The sequence below is a fragment of the Centropristis striata genome, chromosome 24 (genome assembly GCF_030273125.1).
Source record: "Centropristis striata isolate RG_2023a ecotype Rhode Island chromosome 24, C.striata_1.0, whole genome shotgun sequence".
NCBI classification, from domain to species: Eukaryota; Metazoa; Chordata; class Actinopteri; order Perciformes; family Serranidae; genus Centropristis; species Centropristis striata.
Genome location: NC_081540.1, coordinates 22,267,146 through 22,288,268, shown reverse-complemented (window position 1 = coordinate 22,288,268; position 21,123 = coordinate 22,267,146). Strand labels below are relative to the sequence as shown.

Genomic DNA, 21,123 nt, shown 5'->3' with positions numbered 1-21,123 from the left:
GTAATTCTGTGTATTTTTTGGGTCATTTTGTGTCTTTTTTAAGTAATGCTGTCTTTTTTTTAGTAATTTTGTGTCTTTTTAGGTAATTTAGTTTCTTTCTGTCATTTCAGCTTTCACTACTTCAAGTGTATTTATTTCATCTCATGTTCCCATCTGCTTTGAGAGTTATGTAACATGACTCTAAAGTCTGGAATGAATTATATCATTATTTAAATTCATCACTTTAATGTTGCAGATGCATTTTGCAATATGAAACTGCAAAGTAACTGACGCCTTTTGACTCAAAAATGCAGTAAAGTATACAGAAGCTAAAAATGGAAAGTTCAAATGCCTCAAAATTCAAGTACAGCACTTGAGTAAATTCCCTGAGTGTGTGTGTGTGTGTGTGTGTGTGTGTGTGTGTGTGTGTGACTTTGTTGTGTCCCCAGTGTGCAGCTCCACGCTGTAAGCAGCGGGACAAAAGGATCAGATGACACGCAGAGAGAGCTGCTATGATTAGGGCTGCGGTGAGAGAAGGAGGAAGGTCAAGGGGCTTTTACGCACAGTTGGCGCCTCCTTGTTGACCGCGCACCGCGAGCTGCGCTCTGATTATCTGTACCGTTGTGCTGCGGGGTCTGAATCTGTGGTTTTTGGCTGTGAATGCTGGCGGGAGAATGAGACAGATGACCCCCAGGGAGTGAGCGGAGTGCGTAAAACCTTCTTGGAGTTCAGCATGGCCGTGGAGAGCGCGTCGCTCCTGAGAGCGGGGCTGTTGTTGTTGTTGTTGATGGCAGGTGAGTGTTTATCTCAGTCACTTCAATTTTACTTGGTGATATGTTTCCCAAACAAAAAGTTAAGCCATTTAGAATGGGTTATGGGTAGTGTATGGTGGGAGTTTTAGGAATAAATGTGACTAAATCATTATTTTTGAATTATGTGTGTGTGTATACTTACCAACCTATCCAACAGGGGACTTTGGTGCTGAAACACATTCACCAACAGGGGACCTCATAGCCAAGTGGGGACATTTTGATAGTCCTGTTAACCCTTTATCAGGCAAAGAACTATATTTGGTAACTTCAGGTAATATTTCAAGAAAAAAGTTGCAAATTTACTCGATTAAAGTGGCAAATGTACAAGAAAAAAAAGTCGCAGATTTAAGAGATTTAAAGTGACAAATCTGTGCGAAAAAAGTCGCAGATTTACGAGAAAAAAGTGGGAAAAAAGCAACTTTTTTCTCCCAGATTCACCACTTTAAATCTCATAAATCTGCACATTTTTTTCTCGTCGATTTGCCACTTTAATCTCGTAAACTTTTTTCTCAAAATATTATTTTCGTATGTTTTTTTACACATTCCGGCAGTATGTAATATCCTCCAATATTCTCCAGGGTTGAAATTTGGAATTTGCAAGTACTTCAATGAGTGCCCTATTAAGGGTTAACTTGTATGAAATATTTGAGTATTTAAAGCAAAATGTATGGAAAGTGGTCCTGTTGACTATCATATTTTTATTAAATACATTTTTGGAGTAATTTAGATGGAGTTGATACAAATTTGACAACAACAATTTTACATTTTTCGTCTGATGCAATTTCAGATGTATGTATGTATTCAGATTGTTAACACAATATCACACTGTTAAAATATTTTTTTTACAAGTTAAGGTGTTGCATCAACTTATATTTTGGTGAACTACTTTAGTATTATGAGCAAAATGTACTTAAATATGAAAGATGAAATGTAAAAAAGTGGCTCCTTTGACTGTTATTCTTTTTTATTATTATTCTTTTATAATATTGGATTTTTTTTTTACAAAAATACATTTGGTGCATTCAGTCTTGAATAATACACAATATTTTACAAGATCATGTGTTCATGTAAAATCTTAATTTGTAGCTGGAAAGGTGCAATCAGTAGAGTGCAGGTCTCCTGCACAGCATTCGTTTGAATGATCCAAACTCTGCTCAGAAAACAAACATTTAAAAAGTTGATTGCTTGCCATGCAGAGCATGAATTCAGACTTTTTATACATTGCCATGATGATGTTGTAATTTCTGTATATTTTTGATCAGTTTATTGCAATTAAATAGTGGCAAAAATGTTTATTTTGGGTACAAACTGCTGTATAAAAGCTGTACTGGCAGTCATCCAGACACATCATGGAGAAGGTGATAAAAAATCACTGAGCTGTGTGCACCACCATAAGTTTTATCCAGACAGGATGGTGTTTGGTTTTCTGATATGTCTGGAATTTCTACAATGGGTACAAAGCAACAATAGTGGTTATTTTAGCCACAGTTGATGATGGAAAGTACTGTCAATGTCGACGTTATTTACATTTGTGCATCTTTGGGCATTTTACAGCAGCAGCTTGTTGCAATGTGGACGTTCAGCAGGTTATATTTGGCTGCCTAAAAAAGGTTTAACACAGTTGAGAATAACTCCACATAATATGTAGTACAACAGGCTCAAAGTTGAGCAGCACAGCAACTGGCTAAACATGACTCACATCTGAGCTAGATGGATCATCATATTTATGAGCATCATTTTTTAAAAATCCATAAATATTGAGTCCTAGAAAGGCGGGCGGAATCCATGATTGCTGCTTGACTGATGGGTGTTTCCTTTACCCAGAATATAGAACGATTTGTAAGTCAATAGAGTGCTATCCTCCAGCCAGCAGCAGTGCTGCATCTGTAATGGGTTGCCTTGATTCAGCTGGAAAATTGAATGTGAATGAAATGCTGGTTAAGAGCCAAGTTAGAAGGCATCTTTGAATGTCAGATTTCTCCACGTGAAGCTGCCAATAAACAGACAGGCAGGTGAAACACAACATTCCTCCAGCTCTCGGGGTGATAAACAAGCTAATAGACACTTCACTTTTGCAAAATTACCATTTTGATGTTCAGTTTACATGCATCTGATGGTTTTTCTTTGAAGCAAACCTCTAAAAAATGCGTGCTGCACCAGTGGCGGGGTCCCGACCATTTTTCACATTCTTCTTTCAGTAGCATCTCTTTCAAAATCCCCGTGTCAACACATTCACTCTTCCTTTGAGAGCCTCGAGAGCCAGCTGAGACAGAGCAAACATAATGGGCACACAGTCGGCCCTTATCAGGCCGGCGCAGACCGAGATCCACCATGTTTCCCGATCCTAACAACAACCTGTTCGTTCCACGCGGGTCTTTTTCCGCCAGCTTAAGCTCCCTCTTCTACTGTACTGCTCAGTGGTGTTACATTCAGCTCCGGGTCCTGCGGGACGGCAGCGGACTGCCTCCACGTTAAGAGCCTGTTAACACACATCTCTGAAGTAAACAAATGGGATTGGGACTCCTACTGCAAATTAAAATCTTTTCTTAGTGAAAGTAACAGCCTAATAGGGAAGAAATGGTCCAACAGGAATAACCATTGCCAAGACATGACCTTGTTTGTTGCATAAACATATTCCTAATTATCAAGAACTCAACACAGCAGATAACCTCTGTAGTGCTTTGTAAAAATGTTGTTATCCTTATAATGGTGCAAGTTAAAACACCCCACTCATTAAAATATAGTGATCATCCAGCTGCAGTCACCTCATGTCACCCAAAGCCATTCTCATTGTCATATTAATGTCCTTATTAATGCATTAAGTGTGACTCTCTTTTGTCTCTCTTCCCCTTTGTGCTTTAGCTCAAGTCCTTCCGTTAGTGTCCGGCTGCAACAGGGGCTTCTACGAGAGGATGATCAATGATCTGTGCTTAGCGAAGTTCAAGTTCGACATGGGAGGAGTGGACCGAGGCCTGTGGTGCAGCTGGCCGGACACCATGGAGTGAGTTCACCTAATAGGTTGTGCAGTGGGCAAAGAAAGAGAAAAATCACTTGTCTACTCTGTCTTGTAGAGTTTAGTTCGAGAAACTTGCTTCGAGGAATGGATTTATGCAACAAGTCCTGCCACCGCATTGTTCGCTTGTTTCAACCCTAAATTAGCACCCCTTGCTGGTGGCAGGAGATCAACACATTCTTATACACAGACATAGGTTTAGGTAACAAAACTACTTAGTTTTTGAAAAAGATCATGGTTCATTGCTGGTGAAATGCAAGAACCAAATCAAGGCCCACCTTACCCCCGGTCCAAAGCTACTGTGCCAGTGGGTCAAAACTCCTGCTGTGCTCTGAGCAGTCCTGGTAGCACGGCTTACTGAGCTAACTTAACTCAGGTAGTAGCTGTTAGCGGTTAGCTTTACTTCAGCAACAAGCTTTCTGTCCATCAGGAAACGTGTTATCATTACTTTCAGTACTCTCCATTTCTGTGTTCAGGATTTTGTGGGCGTGGCTAAGATTGTGCCCGATGATGCACTGGAGCTTCCTTATCACAACTCGGCCCCAACACTATATATGTATCTATACCAACGGCGGCTAACTTTGACACATTTAGTTGTTAAGTTTGCTGAAGCTAATGTTAACTTGCGACGAATAACAACGTCTGAAGTAATACCGCGGGGGGCTGTGGCTCATTTGGTAGAGCGGGTTGCCCACCAATCAGAGGGTTGGTGGTTCGATCCCTGACCATGGCAGCCTACATGTCGAAGTATCCTTGAGCAAGATACTGAACCCCAAATTGCTCCCGATGCTGCGTTCATCGTTGTGAGAGAATGAATTCCCAATGGTGGCAGGTGGCCCCGTTTAGGGTAGCCTCTGCCACCAGTATGAATGTGTGTGTGAACGGGTGAATGAGTCAGTCTGTAGTGTAAAGCGATTTGAGTGGTCGCAAATCGACTAGAAAAGAGCTACATAAATGCAGGTCCATTTACCATTTAATATCTTAAATACGCGCTAATTCTGGAGCAATTTATGAACCTAAAAATAAACCGTTATTGTCTATGGGTGGTCATGAAAACCATGACAGTTTTTTTTATGTGTATTTATTTTTTTAATGTGTTTATTAACACATTTTTCCACATAAGTATTCTGCTTTACCCAGACTTTAATAGTATACATGCAGCACATAGTATTGCATCAAATGCAAGTTTTTTTTTTTTATGAATTCTGGACCAGAATGAAGGATGTTCACCTTGACTTATGCTGCCCTCAATATGTTGCTCTGAATACATTCTCTGATCTCGATAAACAACACTTTTGTTGCTGTTTGCCACCGCCAACTCATGCCTGTGCTTCCTCTCATCGTCTCATCACTTGATCACGGCCTTTTACTGTATCTGTCACATATTATATCGTGTGTGTCTCTGAGCAGTCCTAGTCCAAACACTGCCAGTCAGAGGATGAGTCAGACAGGAGGGTAAAAGGAGCTCGGAGGCCCACAGGAGAAGCGACTGTCAAAACTGTGATTTCCCTCCTGACTCACTGTCCTCTCCTGGTCCGGCCCATAATTAGTGGTGCTGCTCTTTGTGTGTGTGAGCCCGGTCGTAACTCTTCATAAAAGATTTGTACATGCACATGGAGGGTCTGCAGTTGCGTCATGAAAATCCTAGCAACAGTATTTGACGCCATCGTTGAGGTGCTTTGGAGGGCTGCTGAGCAAAAAATAAATAAAGCATACAGGAAGGAAAATTAAAAATGCAAAAATAAGGCCTGTGCAATGGATGCAGACCAATTCAGGGACACCGGGCATTAGAACTGGTCCTCCTGCAAATGTAAAGCTGAATTCATCTGGAATGAAATGCACCCTTTTTCGATTTAAAGGAGACATATTATGCAAATTTTTCAGGTTCGTACTTATAGTTTGGGTTTTCCCATACTGTCTGTCTGAATATAGAGTGCTTAAAAAATGTATTAGACCAACGGTTTGTGCAACAGCTGTCTGAAATTAACAGCATCAGTAATCACGAAAATCATTTTTTATGTATCTGTAGTAATAATACACAAGTATGTAGAAGCTCTTTCACCGAAATTATACTTTTAATGCTAAAATATAAAATTATTGTTATCCATGTTTTTTTTTTTAAATGTACTGTTTTATAAAAAAAAATGTAAAAATAGTAAAGCACATTATTGTTTCTTGATTGAGATATAAAATTATAGTTATTTACTTGCATTCCTGAACAGAAAAAAAAAGAGTTTTAGTGGTTGAGTATGATGCTGATTTATTTCTGACTTCTCAGAGAAGCCCAGCGAGCCGGCTCAAATTTGGGAATTAAAAGGTGAATTCAGATTGTTATTTGTAAAATAAACAACAAGCACTATACCTGTATCCACTTTCTGTCTAAAATGCTCCGTTTTAGTGCCTGTCTCTTTAAGACCCTCTGCTGTAAAAAAAAAAAAGCCCAGTCTGCTCTGATTGGTCCTCTTCACTTTTAGGGACTGAATGTAACAACAATGTAGCACTTTTACAAACGTGCATAACCTTGCAGAAGCCATTCATTCCTATGGGAACCTGCTTATTCCAGGATGTGTTTAGGAAACTTTCACTTCCGTTTTTTGTTCTTTTTTGCTCGGGAATTTGTCTCAAGTTGTTAAAAGTTTAAAAAGTGTAACTTTTGTGGTAGATTTTGGTCGGCCGTATGCACCGCATGGAAGGAAGCTAGCATAAAATGCTAACTTCCTGTGGAATAACCAAGTTACTTAAAATGCTATTTAATTAAATTCAGTTGCTTTACTATTTTAATAGTCAAAAAGTGCAATTGTCTAACTAAAAAGAAGTTAGTTCATCACATTGTTAATTTGAGTCGTGGTATTTAGTTACAATATAGGTTAGCATAGGCTACTACTAATAAGATATGTAAATCTCACTTTCTACAATACAAGACCTTTAATACACTCAGGGGTTTTTCTGACAGTCTTTGTAAAACACAACTTAATGGTGATATTTATTCATAAAAAACTGCATGTCTGTGAAGCTAAAAACCCTCCAATCCATGAAGTGCTTTGTTTTTCTAAATATTTTCCCCTTTTATAATCGGTCCACTTGTCAGAAAATGATTCTGATATGGAGAGGCAGCCACATTGTCATTCAGGTGAGATCCAAACACAACACACAGGGATGAATGGTCCAGGTCCCATCCAGCACCACAAATCACTTCCAAGTCCATCAGAAACAACACTGTCTGCCAATGAAATGGTTCGTCCTTGATTTTGAAACTAAAAGCTTCCACAGGCCTGAATCCCAAATGGGTTCTGAGCCAATATATTGTTATGGGACAATGTTGCTTATTTTTGCTATCAGATTAACAAAATCTTAGATCATACTAGTAGAATGTATCAGTCCCCAAAACTGTTAATTTGGTAATGTGTGTTTTTTGGACATATTTGATTGCAGTCTGTGCTGCAGTGAATCACTATATGTGGGTGTAGACTAATTTTCTCTCTTAATAATTGCTTGCTTTTAAAACCTTTAATAAGAATAAATGCTGTCATCCACACGCTGTTTTGTTGAGAGCTATAAGAAATAATCCACTCTCTCTTGATTTGTGTGATATTTTTAGGCTGAAACACTTGTGCTTGTGTCACCATAATCATAAAAGTTTATAAAGTCTATTAAAGTTTAAAATTACTCTAGGATAATAAAGGAAAATGTCTTACTTACTGTATTTGTGTTCTGCTAAATATGTAGTATAATCAGGTTGGGTAAACGCAGATCTCCTGACACAACTTCTTTCCAAAACAAGATATTTCAACTTTCTTCTTCTTCTTCTTCTTCTTCTTCTTGGCAAACCAGCAAGAGTTGCATACGCCACCAACTGGACTAGAGTGTAGGACAACCAGAAAAAGTGAAAAGAATTAGCTGAGCAGGCTAACAGTTAGCACTGGTGCGATTTTATCCCTTACAGAAAATTTGTACTTGGTAACATACATCCACAATGATAAATACAACACTGAATCTCTTATTTATCTTTTTTTTCATGTTGAAAACAGCCAAGGCTTTGTTAGCCATCCATTACAATTCCCATGATGCTTTGGGTTTAGTCTTTTGACCAATCAGAGGCTCAGATCAGGACTTTGTAGCATTGTGTAGAAGCTCTTATTTTTAAATGCATATCACACTGAAATAACATGAGATTGACCCAATTAAAAAATTGCTGTGATGTCATTGATTACGTCATTATTGTGGTAACGTCATGAAGCGGAAAGTGCAGTACAATACAATGTTTTTATTAGCGATATAGTACATGTTCTTCTACTTGCAACATTTGATTAAAATGTATATGTATGTATGTTATTCTATTTTATCTCATTTATTTTTATACAGTTTGTATCTAAGATGGGTGAATATGTGGGGCCGTATAGGCCATAATTCATTCATCCCTCTCACATACACAAAAAATATCTCTCACAGTCACAATTTTACCTCTCACATTAAAAAAAGGTAAAATTGTGAATGTGAGAGGTATTCTTTGTGAATGTGAGAGGTAAAAGTGTGAATGTGAGAGGTAAAATTGTGTATGTGAGAGGTATGTGGGAGGTAAAATTGTGTATGTGAGAGGTAAAATTGTGTATGTGAGAGGTAAAATTGTGTATGTGAGAGGTATGTGAGAGGTAAAATTGTGTATGTGAGAGGTAAAATTGTGTATGTTTGAGGTATGTGGGAGGTAAAATTGTGTATTTGAGAGGTAAAATTGTGTATTTGAGAGGTATGTGAGAGGTAAAATTGTGTATGTGAGAGGTAAAATTGTGTATGTTTGAGGTATGTGGGAGGTAAAATTGTGTATGTGAGAGGTATGTGAGAGGTAAAATTGTGTAGGTGAGAGGTATGTGAGAGGTAAAACTGTGTATGTGAGAGGTAAAATTGTGTATGTTTGAGGTATGTGGGAGGTAAAATTGTGTATTTGAGAGGTAAAATTGTGTATTTGAGAGGTAAAATTGTGAATGTGAGAGGTAAAATTATGTATGTGAGATGTAAAATTGTGTATGGAAGAATGAACTACGGCCTATACGACCCCTCCTAATTTAACAACTGCCCCAGATTGAGTTCATTTGATCCACTAATTTAAGTCAACTAAAATGAAAGTGACTCCTGTATCTTTTTATTTGTGTCCGAATTCTCTCAAACTAATGAGCTTCTAATCAAATGAAATGGGGGCCCTGATGACGCATGGAAAAACAGAGGTATGTCCTTTACAGAAAAAACGACAGGTCATGTTGCACCATTGCAAACTGGAAGATTGATCATTTAACTGTCATTTGGGGTGGTGGAAGTATTTCAAAAGGGAAGTGACACACTGGACAATAACTTCCACCCATCAGAAAAAGCCATTTCCGATGACCAAAACAGTTGGGTGGACTTTTCCTTTAAGGGACTTTTCTTTCCGACCACTTGTGCACTCGGCCTCCAGCTATGCAGTTAAACACAGCGGCCATCCGGAACAGAATCTCTCCTGCTATGGTGCAATGCTGTACTGAGGGTGCTACCCTGTTGGTATGCATCTCCATTTCCCCTGCCCTCTACCACCTAGCAGTTATATTTAGCTTTGTTGAGCCCACTGGTAATTCTAGACACTCCTTTGGCTTTTTTTTTTTTTGCCACCAACAGGAGTTCCTACTCTCGTTCCACTCTGAAAGGACGTTTCAAAGACACAAGTGACATTTTGGACCTATAACTCTGATCACTCTCAGTTCATCATGGAAAAATGGCTCCATGACTAGATGTTTATCGTCACACTGTTAAAATAATCGCCCAAGTCATTTTTTTGTGAAAACAGTTGGGTTTTTTTTTTTGCCTAAATCATCTCCTCATTGCCACCTATGGTAAAATCGCCTACATCCTCAGTTGATCAGGTCATGTGATTTTACCCCTTTAAGATAATGGCCTATGGATTTATTATGCCTAAGTCAAAATAAAATGTGACTTATGCATTTTTTTTAATGCCTTTGTGACTTAAGGAAGATAACACTTTATTTTGAAGGTGTCTACATAAGAGTGACATGAGCGTGTCATAAACATGACATGGGATGTGTCATGAACATTAATGACACTTTGAAGTAACATTAATGCTCATGATACTTGTCATGTCATGTTTCTGACAGGCTTGTGTGACTCTTATGTAGACTCCTTCAAAATAAAGTGTTACCATATCTTGCTTAAGTCACAAAGGCATGTTCAAAACATTGCCTAAGTCATTTATTTCTCTTAAGTTACATAATTTACACACAGTGTTATTACTATGCCAATAACCATCCTTTGTTACATCCTTTTTGAGTGAAATGATCAATAAATGTCATATGTTACACTTTTGGTGAAGTTCACTGTAAAAAAAGATAAACAATAGCTACTCAATAAAATTGAGGCAACAGATTGCACGCAATATTATTAATTAAATCTAACTACATTACAAGTTGAGTTAATAACAACTTAACAGGAAGTGCCTGTCCTTTAAAAACGGACTAATTCTATTGTGTTGGATTCATTCAAAATTCTCTTGATTTAGAATTACAGACACATAAAGATTATATTTAATGTGATCAAAATAAGTAGATTCTATCTCAAACATTTTTATATTAAAGTTACTTAAACAACTGCCTCAAAATCAAGGACGCATTTATATTTAATACATTTTATCAAATATATTAAGTAAAATGAAATGTCTACAGAATAATTTACTACAATGTGCAAAACTTGAAAAAATGAGTGAGGCGATTATTTTAACAGGTTGACGATATGATAGTTTGTTGAATCTAGTTTCTACTTGAATCATTTGGTTGGATTTGACAGTGTGTTGTCGCCCTCTGCAGGATCTACGAGGGGCTGACAAACTGCACCTTCCAGGTGGCCTTGAGGGTGGACTGCTTCTGGCCCAATCAGATAGTCGACCGCTTCTTCATGCAGATTCACCGGATCTACTTCTACGACTGCGCTCTGACCGGCCGGCTCCTCCATGACCCGCCGACCAGCATCCTCGCCCCGTTCATCGCGGTCCCGGTCCTGGTCACCCTGCTTATGACTGCCCTTGTGGTGTGGAGGAGTAAACGCACAGAGGGGGTTCTATAGAGACTGGATTCTGCATTTTGGTCCATTCTTGTAAATACATATGGACTCTAAAAGACTGTAAAAGTTGCTGCTTCATTAAGTTTTTTTTTTTTTTTTTTAATTAATTCTTGTTTTCAAACCGAAAAAATAAACAACATAAACTACAACAGCGAAGGCTAGATGCATATACATATATACATACACATACTCACATAGGCACCATTAAACAGATGTACAAAAACATATACACACATACTATATATATAGCCCTATACATATACATACATCTGCCAAACCTAAGTAATAAGATAGATATAAGAACCAGTTAACTTAATATTCAATACGCATTTCCTGATATCATATTGGTACAAAAAAAAGGAGTAGGCTGAAGTAAAAAATACTTCTGTAGGCCTCTCCCCTGGTACTCAACACTTCAAAATAAGAGATTTTCTCTCTTTGTATAGCCACTTAATGTCAAATAAATATGTATTGTTATTATTTTTTATTTTTTTTATCAGTCAACCATAGCACATCAAACAAATTAGATCTGAGAATTTCTATTACTCACGCAAAGAAAACAAATGACAACAACAAAACAAACACTGAAGGCAGTTACAAGAACATCCTCATCCAGTTTGCGACTTATACTTTTTTAGCATATCATTTTTCATAATAAGCCTTTTTAACTTAACAATTGTTGTGCATGATTTCATTTCATAGCTGCAGTTATTCCATATTCTCACTCCATTACTTGTAATGCAGTGATACTTTGAATTGGTCCTTATCATAAGATGTAAGTTAATGCACTTGTTTTATTCCTATATTGGTATGAATATGAATGTTTAGATGATTGCATGTCTTTAATACAATTATATATGATAAATGCTCTTTTTAGTACAAAAATAGAATTCGCCCATGTGAGAGTGTCAAAGTTTGGCAGGGGAAAGTAATAAAGGTCTTTGAGATTCAAGGGATTTGGAGGCCATGCATGTTAATTACCATCTGTTCTCATAGCCCTAAACAATCTGTGAACACATAAATAACTAAAGAGACGAGGATACTCTGAGACACCAGTGACTGGGATAGATTATTGTTAGACATTTGGAAGAAAGGTGAATAAGGGAGAGTAGAAAATTGAGACTTTCAGGCATTCAAAGGGCCCAAACAGCTCATCTACATAGAAGAAAGACACTCAGACTTTACAGTTGTTTTGCCTCTTTATGTCGCCATTTTGTGTCATTTTGTGTCTTTTATAGTCATTTTTGTCTATTTGTAGTCCCATTTGTGTCTCTTTTATAGTCGTTTTGTGTTTCTTTGTCATTGTTTTGTGTCTCTGTAATCATTTTGTGTCTTTGTAGTCATTAAGTGTCTCTTTGTGGTTGTTTTGTGTCTCTTTTATAGTCGTTTTGTGTTTCTTTGTAGTTGTTTTGTGTATTTTTGTTGTTGTTTTGTGACTGTAATAATTGTTTGTGTCTTTGTAGTCATTTTGTGTTTCTTTGTAGTTGTTTTGTGTCTCTTTTATAGTCATTTTGTGTTTCTTTGTAGTTGTTTTGTGTCTCTTTGTTGTTGTTTTGACTGTAATAGGTTTGTGTCTTTGTACATAAGTGTCTGTAGTCATTTTGTGTCTCTTTTATAATCGTTTTGTGTTTCTTTGTAGTTATTTTGTGTCTCTTTGTCATTGTTTTGTGTCTCTGTAATCTTTTTGTGTCTTTGTAGTCATAAGTGTCTCTTCGTGGTTGTTTTGTGTTTGTTTTGCATCTCTTTGTAGCTACTTTGTCTCTTTAAAGTTGTTTTGTTTCTCTGTAATCATTTTGTGTCTTTGTAGTTATTAAGTGTCTCTATTTTAGAGTTGTATTGTGTTTTTTGTAGCCATTTTGCATCTTTCTGTGGTTTTGTGGTAATTTTATATGACTTTGAAGTAATTTAGCACCTAATTGTTGTCATCCCATGTCTCTTTGTAGTCATTTTGTGTCTCTTTGGTGTTTATTCAACCCCTTTCATAGCAGATCTGTGTTTCTTTGTATCTCTTTTCAACTGTTTTTATTATGTTTTTAGTCGCTTTGGTCTCTTTGTAGTCTTTTTGTCATAAGAAACCAGATTGTGTGTAGGTTTTTAGCATTAGTAGCACACTGTTTTCTCTCCAGTATCTGTTTCACTTGGTGCTGGAGCTGTATAGCTGCTAATTAGCATTTAGAATTACGTTTAACTACACCAATATGTCTGTTTGAATTGATTTGTAGTTGTTTCACGAAAGTAAGATACAATTTTAAAACTGCACATGAGGCCCAAAGTGGACACATCCATCACAGTTTGGCAGGGCTCCATCTAGTGTTCACTCTAGAAGCCTCTGTATTAACAGAGGGGAATATTTAGAAGCCTGGATGAAACCAACAGCTGTGGGTTTCCCCCTGGGAAGCGGGATCTTGTGTACAGGACTCAGCCAGTCAGATTAATATCGGTTTATATACTCATACAATACTCCACAACCACCATCAGACACCTTCATTGGCAACATCAACCTGCAATGGAAGACTAAGAAGATGCATAGTGGTTTAACCCTCTGGAGTCTCCAAAAGCGCCAAATCATGACTTCTTCAAGCTCAAATATATTTAGTATAAAATAATAGAACTGGATGTAACCCTCTTATATGTTATATTTGCAACCTTTGTTCACATTTGCAACATTTAAAATTCTTTATTGAGCATGATAGTGTTTTGAAAGTTTAAAAAAAAGATTCAAAATCACATTTTATGTTGGACTAAAGGACTAAAAAAGACACAAAATGACCAAAAGAACACACAAGAAGACACAAAATGACTAAAAAAAGACACAAAATGACCAAAATGACACAAAATGATCAGAAAGAATGACCAAAAAAAAAAACAAAAAAGGCACAAAATGACCAAAAAAGACACAAAATGACTAAAAAAAACACAAAAAATACACAAATTACCCAAAAAAAGACACGAAAAGACATGAAAAGGATTCAAAAATGGACAAAATAGCCTAAGACTCCATATAGTTAATGAGATCTAACTTGATTATTAATGGACTAATAATGAATCAAGACTTGAAACTAATTGAACTTTGCCGCCGCCCCCCCTACAAGACAAAACAACTCTAGAGACAGAGAGCAGAACTATGTGTAAATCTTCCCAAACTGTGATAGTAATTAAATACAATGTCATACTTTTTTTTTATCCATGTAAAAGTTATGGCTCAGCACTTCCCCTCCATATATTTTGCTTGCTGGGTTATTCTGTCCCGTCAGTGGCAGGGGAATTAATGGTGGCTATATTATCAAAGCAGTAAAAGCCTTCAACAGTTAAGCTTAGTCAAGCAGTGTTTGGCTTTTCTGATTAATGCCCGAGACTGTGACAGTATTCAAAGACGAATTTCAGCAGTTTTTGATAATGATAAATGAATTTAGGTGGAGATTAAGAGATCAACGTGCGGCGCCCGGGGAGTGGAGGTGGGAGAAGTTAACGATTAGACTTGTGGATGAGGTGGAGGTTAATTTCTCACTTGTTCCTGGTGTCATTAGAAAGCCTCAGTGGGGTCCTTTTATAACACATTCTGGAAGCTGTAGTATCCGCTCAGTGGACCCTTCCAGGACACTCTCCTCTCCCATGACTATATACTGAGTTGCCCCCGAGCAAGACCCTTGACCCCAAACTGATCAAGTTTAAGCTGCTCTGAGCCAGTTAACTCCCAGACATCAGAGTGCATATATGTCTGACTCACACTTTTACCCCACTACCACCATGGCCATGGTGGCCCAGGCGTGTCTAGATGAGTATAGCATAAAACTAAAATCCATTACTCACCCTGTGTTGCTTGAATACAAAATTTTAGAGTGACAACATAAACAGGCAACTTACTTTTGTCTCATGGTAGAATAGGGTGGCCATTCGTCCGGCTTTAGGCCGGACAGTCCGGCTTTTAAATGCCACTCATGACACTGATTTTCTTCCTTTTAAGGAAATAACAAAAAAGGTCCGTCTTTTGACACGTTACCTTGTTAGTTTAATACTTATTGGCTAAAACTGTGTGTCAAAAAAGCTGTGTCAAAATAAGTAATTTCATTGGTTACATTTTCCTGTGCTGACCTATCAACTAGGCTAACCCAGTTGCTACCACCAGGCTGTCAATCAAGCTCTCAAACTGGAAGTCTGAAAATGCCAAAGCGAAAGACCTCCTTTAACCTGGAATCGGCAAGAGAACACGGGTTTGTTACAAAAAGTAAGAGGGATGAGTTTCATTTTTTTGTACATTATATGGAAGCGATGTAGATGTGAGCAGCAAAGGCAAAGCAGCTATCGAGAGACATGCTAGCACTGACTAGCATCAAGCTAATCGGAGTACAACTCTGCTTAAAACCAGATCATACCAAACAAATATCTGCTTGAGTATCCCCGTGTATGTTAAGTGTCCTTCTTTTTGATGTGAAGGAAATGGCCACCATATAGTAGGATGGCCTGCTGTGGCCACTCCAAGGGCTAGTCAATGGTATACTTTCATTTTTAAGGCAATATTGGGACTGCTGCCTTCATACATTTGCACCTTAATTACTCTGAGAAATGCTGGATCTTATTGTCTTCTGTCAAAAGATCAATTGTTGCTTTCTGTCCCTTCTGCTCGTATAGAGTTGGGTAAAAGGGCATTTGTTTACTCTCCACCTCATGCTGGAATATGCTACAGAAAGACTGGAAACTAACTGACTTAATTTCTTTGAGCACTTTTAAAACCAAACTGAGAGTTATTGTGGCCAACTCCACAATAAGCACTTGTTTCTCACAACACGTTTAAGGTCTGTGTTTGCTGCCTCTTGGCCAGGGCTCCCTTGAAAAAGAGGTTCTTAATCTCAATGGGATATTTCCTGGTTAAATAAAGATTGAATAAAAGAATTAGCTGTATAATTAGATTAAAAATAATCATAATTAGAGCTCATAATTATGCTGCATTGTTGTCAAATACAAATGGTGTGAAAATCTTGACATGAATGTTCAGGAAATATGAAGTTAATTCAAGAAAAGTACAATTATAAGACTTTCAATGAGGCTCAAATTGGACTTTAATTAGACACTGATTAAGCATTGTATGACAGGGCTCCATCTAGTGCTCACACTGAGAGGTTCTGTATTTACAAATGTCAGTATTTGTGTCATAATCCAAAATCAATTAACTTATTCAAAAGAAAATGCTTGTTTTCCAAGGAATAGCACCAATAGATTACCACACTCAGGCACTTACAGAAATAATGTGATCAATTTGTACCTCCAGGGGTACAATGGCTTGGCACTGGGGCAGTACCCTCTAAGGTACAGCTGTTGTACCCTTGATAACTTGGCAACATATATTGCATGTGCCTTTTTGGACCTCAAAAAGGACACGTTGTTAGTTAAGGTCCAATAATTAGCCCTTGGGGGTACATTAATGTAGATTGTACCTTGTGGAATAGAAAGGACCTCCTACCGTTCCCTATTTCTGATAGGGCTTTTAATTGGACCTCTAGGTAATATATCTTTTATACACATGTTCTGTATGTTCCAATGCCAATGTCAAGGCTTTCAGAGTTGCACCTTAGAGGATGAAGCCCTAGTGACAAGTTGTTGTACCTCTAAAGGTGCATATTCAGCACAATATTTCTCAGTGTAGGAAAATTACAGCTATGGACTTCAACCTTGGGGTGGGGATCTGGTGTACAGGATTCAGCCAGTCAGAGTGATCAAGGTTTGTGTGCCAGCCAGTAGAAATACTTCACAACCATTGTCACTTCTGTGTCAGGGGAAGACACGTTCATGGCAGACATCAACCTGGAATGGAAAACGAGACAAGACAAGAGTGGATTCAGGATGCTAACGATAGGACCAAGAGCCCAGGAAGAGTGCTGGGCGATTGACATAGTGACCAAATGGTGGAATTATAACTTGTAAGTCCGTCTCATGATGGCATGGGGCCCAGGAAAGACTATTTTTCTCTGTAAATCAGAAGATAAGGTCACAGCCCCCCATATTTTTCATTTTATTTTCATTCAGCCTAGAAGGGTGTTTAATGATTCTAGTCGTAATTTCATGCACGGAAGCAGGGATGCCCCTGACCAAAATGGGGCCCTAAGCGAAATAATTTATTTGCCCCCCCCCCCCCCGACTGGAGGCTAGCATCTCCCCTCCTACCTCTTGAGTAGCAGCAGCAGCTGTGCTGAGCATGGAGGTTTAGTGCTTGCTTATGCCACAAAGTTTTTTTTTGTTTAGTTTTAGTTTTTTTACTAGTGCTGAGCGTTAACACCATTAACAGCATTAAAACCATTAACAGCGTTATAGCGCCATTGATACGGCCCAGCACTAACTTCAACAAATACCAACCTTTGAGAGAAGGACGAGTTTCCTTGTGTTTGCGCTGTCAGATTACAAATTCTCTCTCTCTTCTCCTGCCTCATGCTGACAGCTGATCTAGTAGCGCACCCCACAGCTGTGCATATGCGCATCCTTTGTGCAAAACGGGACCCCTATTGGATCGCGGGGCCCTATGCACTGTGCATGTTCTGCGTGTAGGCAGGGGCGGCCCTGCACGGAAGTGAAACTTTATTTGCTTCTTGCCCTACTTAGCATCTCTCATAGGAATGGACAAGGCCCCGCATCAAAGGTTGTATCCAGTTCTCTTGACACATTCATGGATTAGACTTGTGATTGAGGTGGGGGTGAATATCTCACTTGTTCCTGACGTCAGCGGAAAGACGTCCAGCCTCAGCGGGGTCCTTTCGTACCAGTCTCCGGTAGGTGGCGAAGGTTTCCACCATGCTGATGTATCGGTTCAGGGGTAAGTTCCTTTTTATCCTCAGACATTCATTCCTGGACACAAAAGAAGGAAAGATTGAGAAAATATACTCTATAGTGATTAAAAAACACTCCTTGACTGGAGGTCTCACCACTCTTTGTCCGGGTATGAGCAGGAGTCAAACATGTCTGAGTAGATCTTCACAGAACTCGTTCCGAGATAGGGGTCTCGGTACGGAAACAGGGCAGCATAAAACTAATAAATAAAAGAAAATATTATCAGCTTACTTTTCATAGGCCGATGCAATTTGCTAGCTTATAATATTACAAACATTTTGAATCTAAGGTTCTGAATCTATAAAGGATATGAGATGACAATCACTATGTCACTTCTACTGCCAGTGTAAGGGCTTTTATTACCAGTTACGCATAAGGTCATGCATCAAATGGTATTTGAAATATGAATTATTCATATGGAAAGGCTACTGGAGAACCGGTTTAACTCAGACTGCCTTCTTACACACTGAACTACTGCCACGGCTATGACTTGCAATTACAATTTCAGATTCATGATTAACCTCTTTACAGATTTCGTTGAGCGTGTTGGAGATGTCCCCATATTCCAGCTCAAAGTCCATGGTGTAGCTGAGGAGAGCCAGGCAGCCTCCAGGCCTCAGCACCCGGTCAGCTTCCAGGAGGAACTTCTTGCGGTCGAACCAGTGGGCTGCCGTCATGGCCGTCACAAGGTCCACCTCTCCAGAAGCAAATGGTAGTTCTTCTGCTGGACACTCCCTGGAGTCCAATGGATGGGGGAAAAATATTTTTGGAGGTCACATAGTTACATATGCCACTTTGCAGTCTCTATAGCTATTTTGGCCTTTGAAGCAAGTTTTCAGTGGCTCAGGCTGGGACATGCTCCTCGACCTGGCACTGAAGCAATCAGAATGATAAGGCCGCCTAATTTGCTGCCCTTTGGATTTTGATCATTTCATAAAGGAAATCGCTACCTTCTATTAAACAAACATTTATAGTTCAAAGAACAAGTGTGTACAAGTCACAAAAGTGCACAAACACAACAGCTGATAATCACCAGTAACTCTCGATGTACTCACAGTCCTAGGCTTAATACGAGAGTGGATGAAGCAACAACTAACTAGAATTGACTAATTTAGCTAGCTAGTTTGCTAATTCTACCATGCCTTTGTGCTACACAGGTAACAGTTTAAGTTCCTCTGGTGAACAGCAATGCATAGGCCAAAATGTGTCCTGCAACAGACAAAAGGCTTGTTTTTAGCTTAGCTGATTTCCTAAAATGCCTTTCCTTTGAAACAGAAGCAGATGGTTTGTGACCCCTACTGGCCGGAGGAGTAAGGAGTCAGTTAAGAGGATGGAGGAGCAGCAAATTAGGGTATAAAACAATCCCGAAAATAGGGTTTAAAAAAAATAAAATTGACGCAACCATGAGAGGTCATTGTGCATAAAGTCATAAATGTGCATAACAAATATTAGGCCAATCGGCCCAGTGGTATTCTAGATAAGCTGCAGACAGATGTAAATAAATAACAATGTTTATAGGTAACTTCCTGTTAAACTTGGGACTGCCAACCATGGTTCTTTCACCATTGGTTGTATTTTAATCTGTGCATGAAAAGGAAGTTTGTTTTGGACTAAATGAGCAGTGGAACTAGATTTCTGTCTCATGGGACAGTTTTGGCAATCATGACAGATTTTTTTTTTTTAACTCTATGGAGTCTTGGGCTATTTTGTCCATTTTTGAATCCTTTTCATTCTGCCTGTATACACCACTTAAAACATGTTTAAATGCAATGTTTTTTGCACATGTTGTGTCATTTTGTGTCTTTTTTTAGTCATTTTGTGTCCTTTTTAGTCCTTTAGTCCAACATAAAATTTGATTTTGAATCTTTTTTTTACTTTGAAAACACTATCATGCTCATTAAAAAAATTTAAATGTTGCAAATGTGAACAAAGGTTGCAAATATAAGAGGGTTCCATCCAGTTCTATCATTTCATCCAAGATATATTTGAGCTTGTCTCCAGTTTTACTTGGTATATCATCATCAAACTGAAACTGGAGACTCCTCATGGAGTTTACAGCCAGAACTTTAGAGGTAAATGTACAGTAGGGCTCCACGCTGCTTTGTTTTCTAGTCTGGATGTCATGAAGAAGTCATGCTTTGGCGCTTTTGAAGACTCCAAAACTGCTTTCACCATTTTCCCTTCATCTTACCTGTATGACACATTTGGAGGGTTCCTATTGGCCCGAGCCTGCTCCAGCTGGGCAGGGCTGATGTCTGTTCCGACAACCTTGTTGAAGTATGGCGCCAAAAGGATCGTGCCTTGTCCCGACCCGCAGCCAACATCCAGCGCAAGGTTGAACTGGTTTGGTGTCTGAAAAGAATGAAGCAACACCCTTTTTGCTTTGCATATTTTGTGAGTTTGCTACAAAATCTAGAGATGACAGATTGTGATGATACTGGTGATGGTGGTGAGTCAACCTTCAGTGCTGGTTCTGCAGCTTTTCCAGCATGATAACAACCATCTCAAGTATTTAAACATGCAGGTGCAAAGCTTGAGAAAAAGTGCTAATGAGTTAGCTTCCACATGCATTACATAAAACAGCATTTTAACACACTTACCTTTTTCTCCATGTAACTCATAATCCTGCTGATTAATTCATCAGGTGTCACTCTGTACTGCTGGTAAGCAGCTGCATGATCTTGACCCTCAAACAGACGTACAGCCATGTTTCTGTGCAAACGATCTAATCGCCGACTGATACTGTGACTCTGCACTGTGTGCTTGTCCTGACTTAAGCACAAAGTTACACATTTACTACCAGAGTTGAAAGAGCCCACCCCTCCTGGACTGCTTCCAAAAAGCATGCAATTACAAGCCTCTGTTATGTGCTTTGAATCATCTTGGATCTTGTGCAATAATAATATTTACTAAAGTACAATAATCTAATTTATTCTGCTGCAATAATTTCATTTATTTCATGCAATAATTACACTTATTCCAGTTAAACAACATTTATTGTTGTGCAAAAATTACATTTATTCCCGTGCAACAATAAAATATATTCTTGCACAATTACACTTATTCTACCGTAGCAATTGCATTTGTTAATTTAAGTGCAATTATTACACTTTTCTTACACTATTCTTGAACAATTACATTTATTGTAATGCAATAATTGCATTTATTTTGGTGCAATAATTACACTTATTCCAGTTAAACAACTACATTTATTGTTGTGAAAAAATTACATTTATTCCCATGCAAAAATAAAATCTATTCTTGCACAATGACACTTATTCTACCGTAGCAATTGCATTAATTTAAATGCAATTATTACACACTTCTTACACTATTCTTGTACAATTACATTTATCCTAATGCAATAATTGCATTTATTTTCGTGCAATAATTACACTTATTCCAGTT

At 38.3% G+C, this 21,123-nt stretch overlaps 2 protein-coding genes across 2 annotated transcripts; one reads left to right on the top strand and one right to left on the bottom strand.

Annotated features, from left to right (window-relative positions):
* Positions 1 to 712: 712 nt before the first annotated feature.
* LOC131963040 (receptor activity-modifying protein 1-like) lies at positions 713 to 10,976 on the top strand. Its single transcript, XM_059328176.1, has 3 exons — positions 713 to 773; positions 3,654 to 3,792; positions 10,647 to 10,976. Exons 1-3 carry the CDS (start codon positions 713 to 715, stop codon positions 10,900 to 10,902), a joined length of 456 nt encoding a protein of 151 aa, XP_059184159.1. The 3' UTR covers positions 10,903 to 10,976.
* A 669-nt stretch (positions 10,977 to 11,645) lies between these two features.
* On the bottom strand, positions 11,646 to 20,458 carry LOC131963140 (putative methyltransferase DDB_G0268948). Its single transcript, XM_059328291.1, has 6 exons — positions 20,316 to 20,458; positions 19,907 to 20,067; positions 18,237 to 18,450; positions 17,811 to 17,914; positions 17,596 to 17,733; positions 11,646 to 16,698 (listed from the first exon to the last, which is right to left on the bottom strand). Exons 1-6 carry the CDS (start codon positions 20,421 to 20,423, stop codon positions 16,611 to 16,613), a joined length of 813 nt encoding a protein of 270 aa, XP_059184274.1. The 5' UTR covers positions 20,424 to 20,458; the 3' UTR covers positions 11,646 to 16,610.
* Between the last annotated feature and the right edge of the window lie 665 nt (positions 20,459 to 21,123).

What these genes read in the sequence shown, in the direction of transcription:
- LOC131963040 (XM_059328176.1), top strand. Translation starts at nt 713, where the DNA reads ATGGCCGTGGAGAGCGCGTCGCTCCTGAGAGCGGGGCTGTTGTTGTTG. An exon ending in GTTGTTGTTGTTGATGGCAG is followed by an intron (nt 774 to 3,653) that starts GTGAGTGTTTAT and finishes TTTGTGCTTTAG; the next exon opens with CTCAAGTCCTTCCGTTAGTG. An exon ending in AGCTGGCCGGACACCATGGA is followed by an intron (nt 3,793 to 10,646) that starts GTGAGTTCACCT and finishes CGCCCTCTGCAG; the next exon opens with GATCTACGAGGGGCTGACAA.
- LOC131963140 (XM_059328291.1), bottom strand. Translation starts at nt 20,423, where the DNA reads ATGGCTGTACGTCTGTTTGAGGGTCAAGATCATGCAGCTGCTTACCAG. An exon ending in TCAACGAAATCTGTAAAGAG is followed by an intron (nt 17,915 to 18,236) that starts GTTAATCATGAA and finishes TTTATTTATTAG; the next exon opens with TTTTATGCTGCCCTGTTTCC. An exon ending in TCATACCCGGACAAAGAGTG is followed by an intron (nt 17,734 to 17,810) that starts GTGAGACCTCCA and finishes TTTTGTGTCCAG; the next exon opens with GAATGAATGTCTGAGGATAA.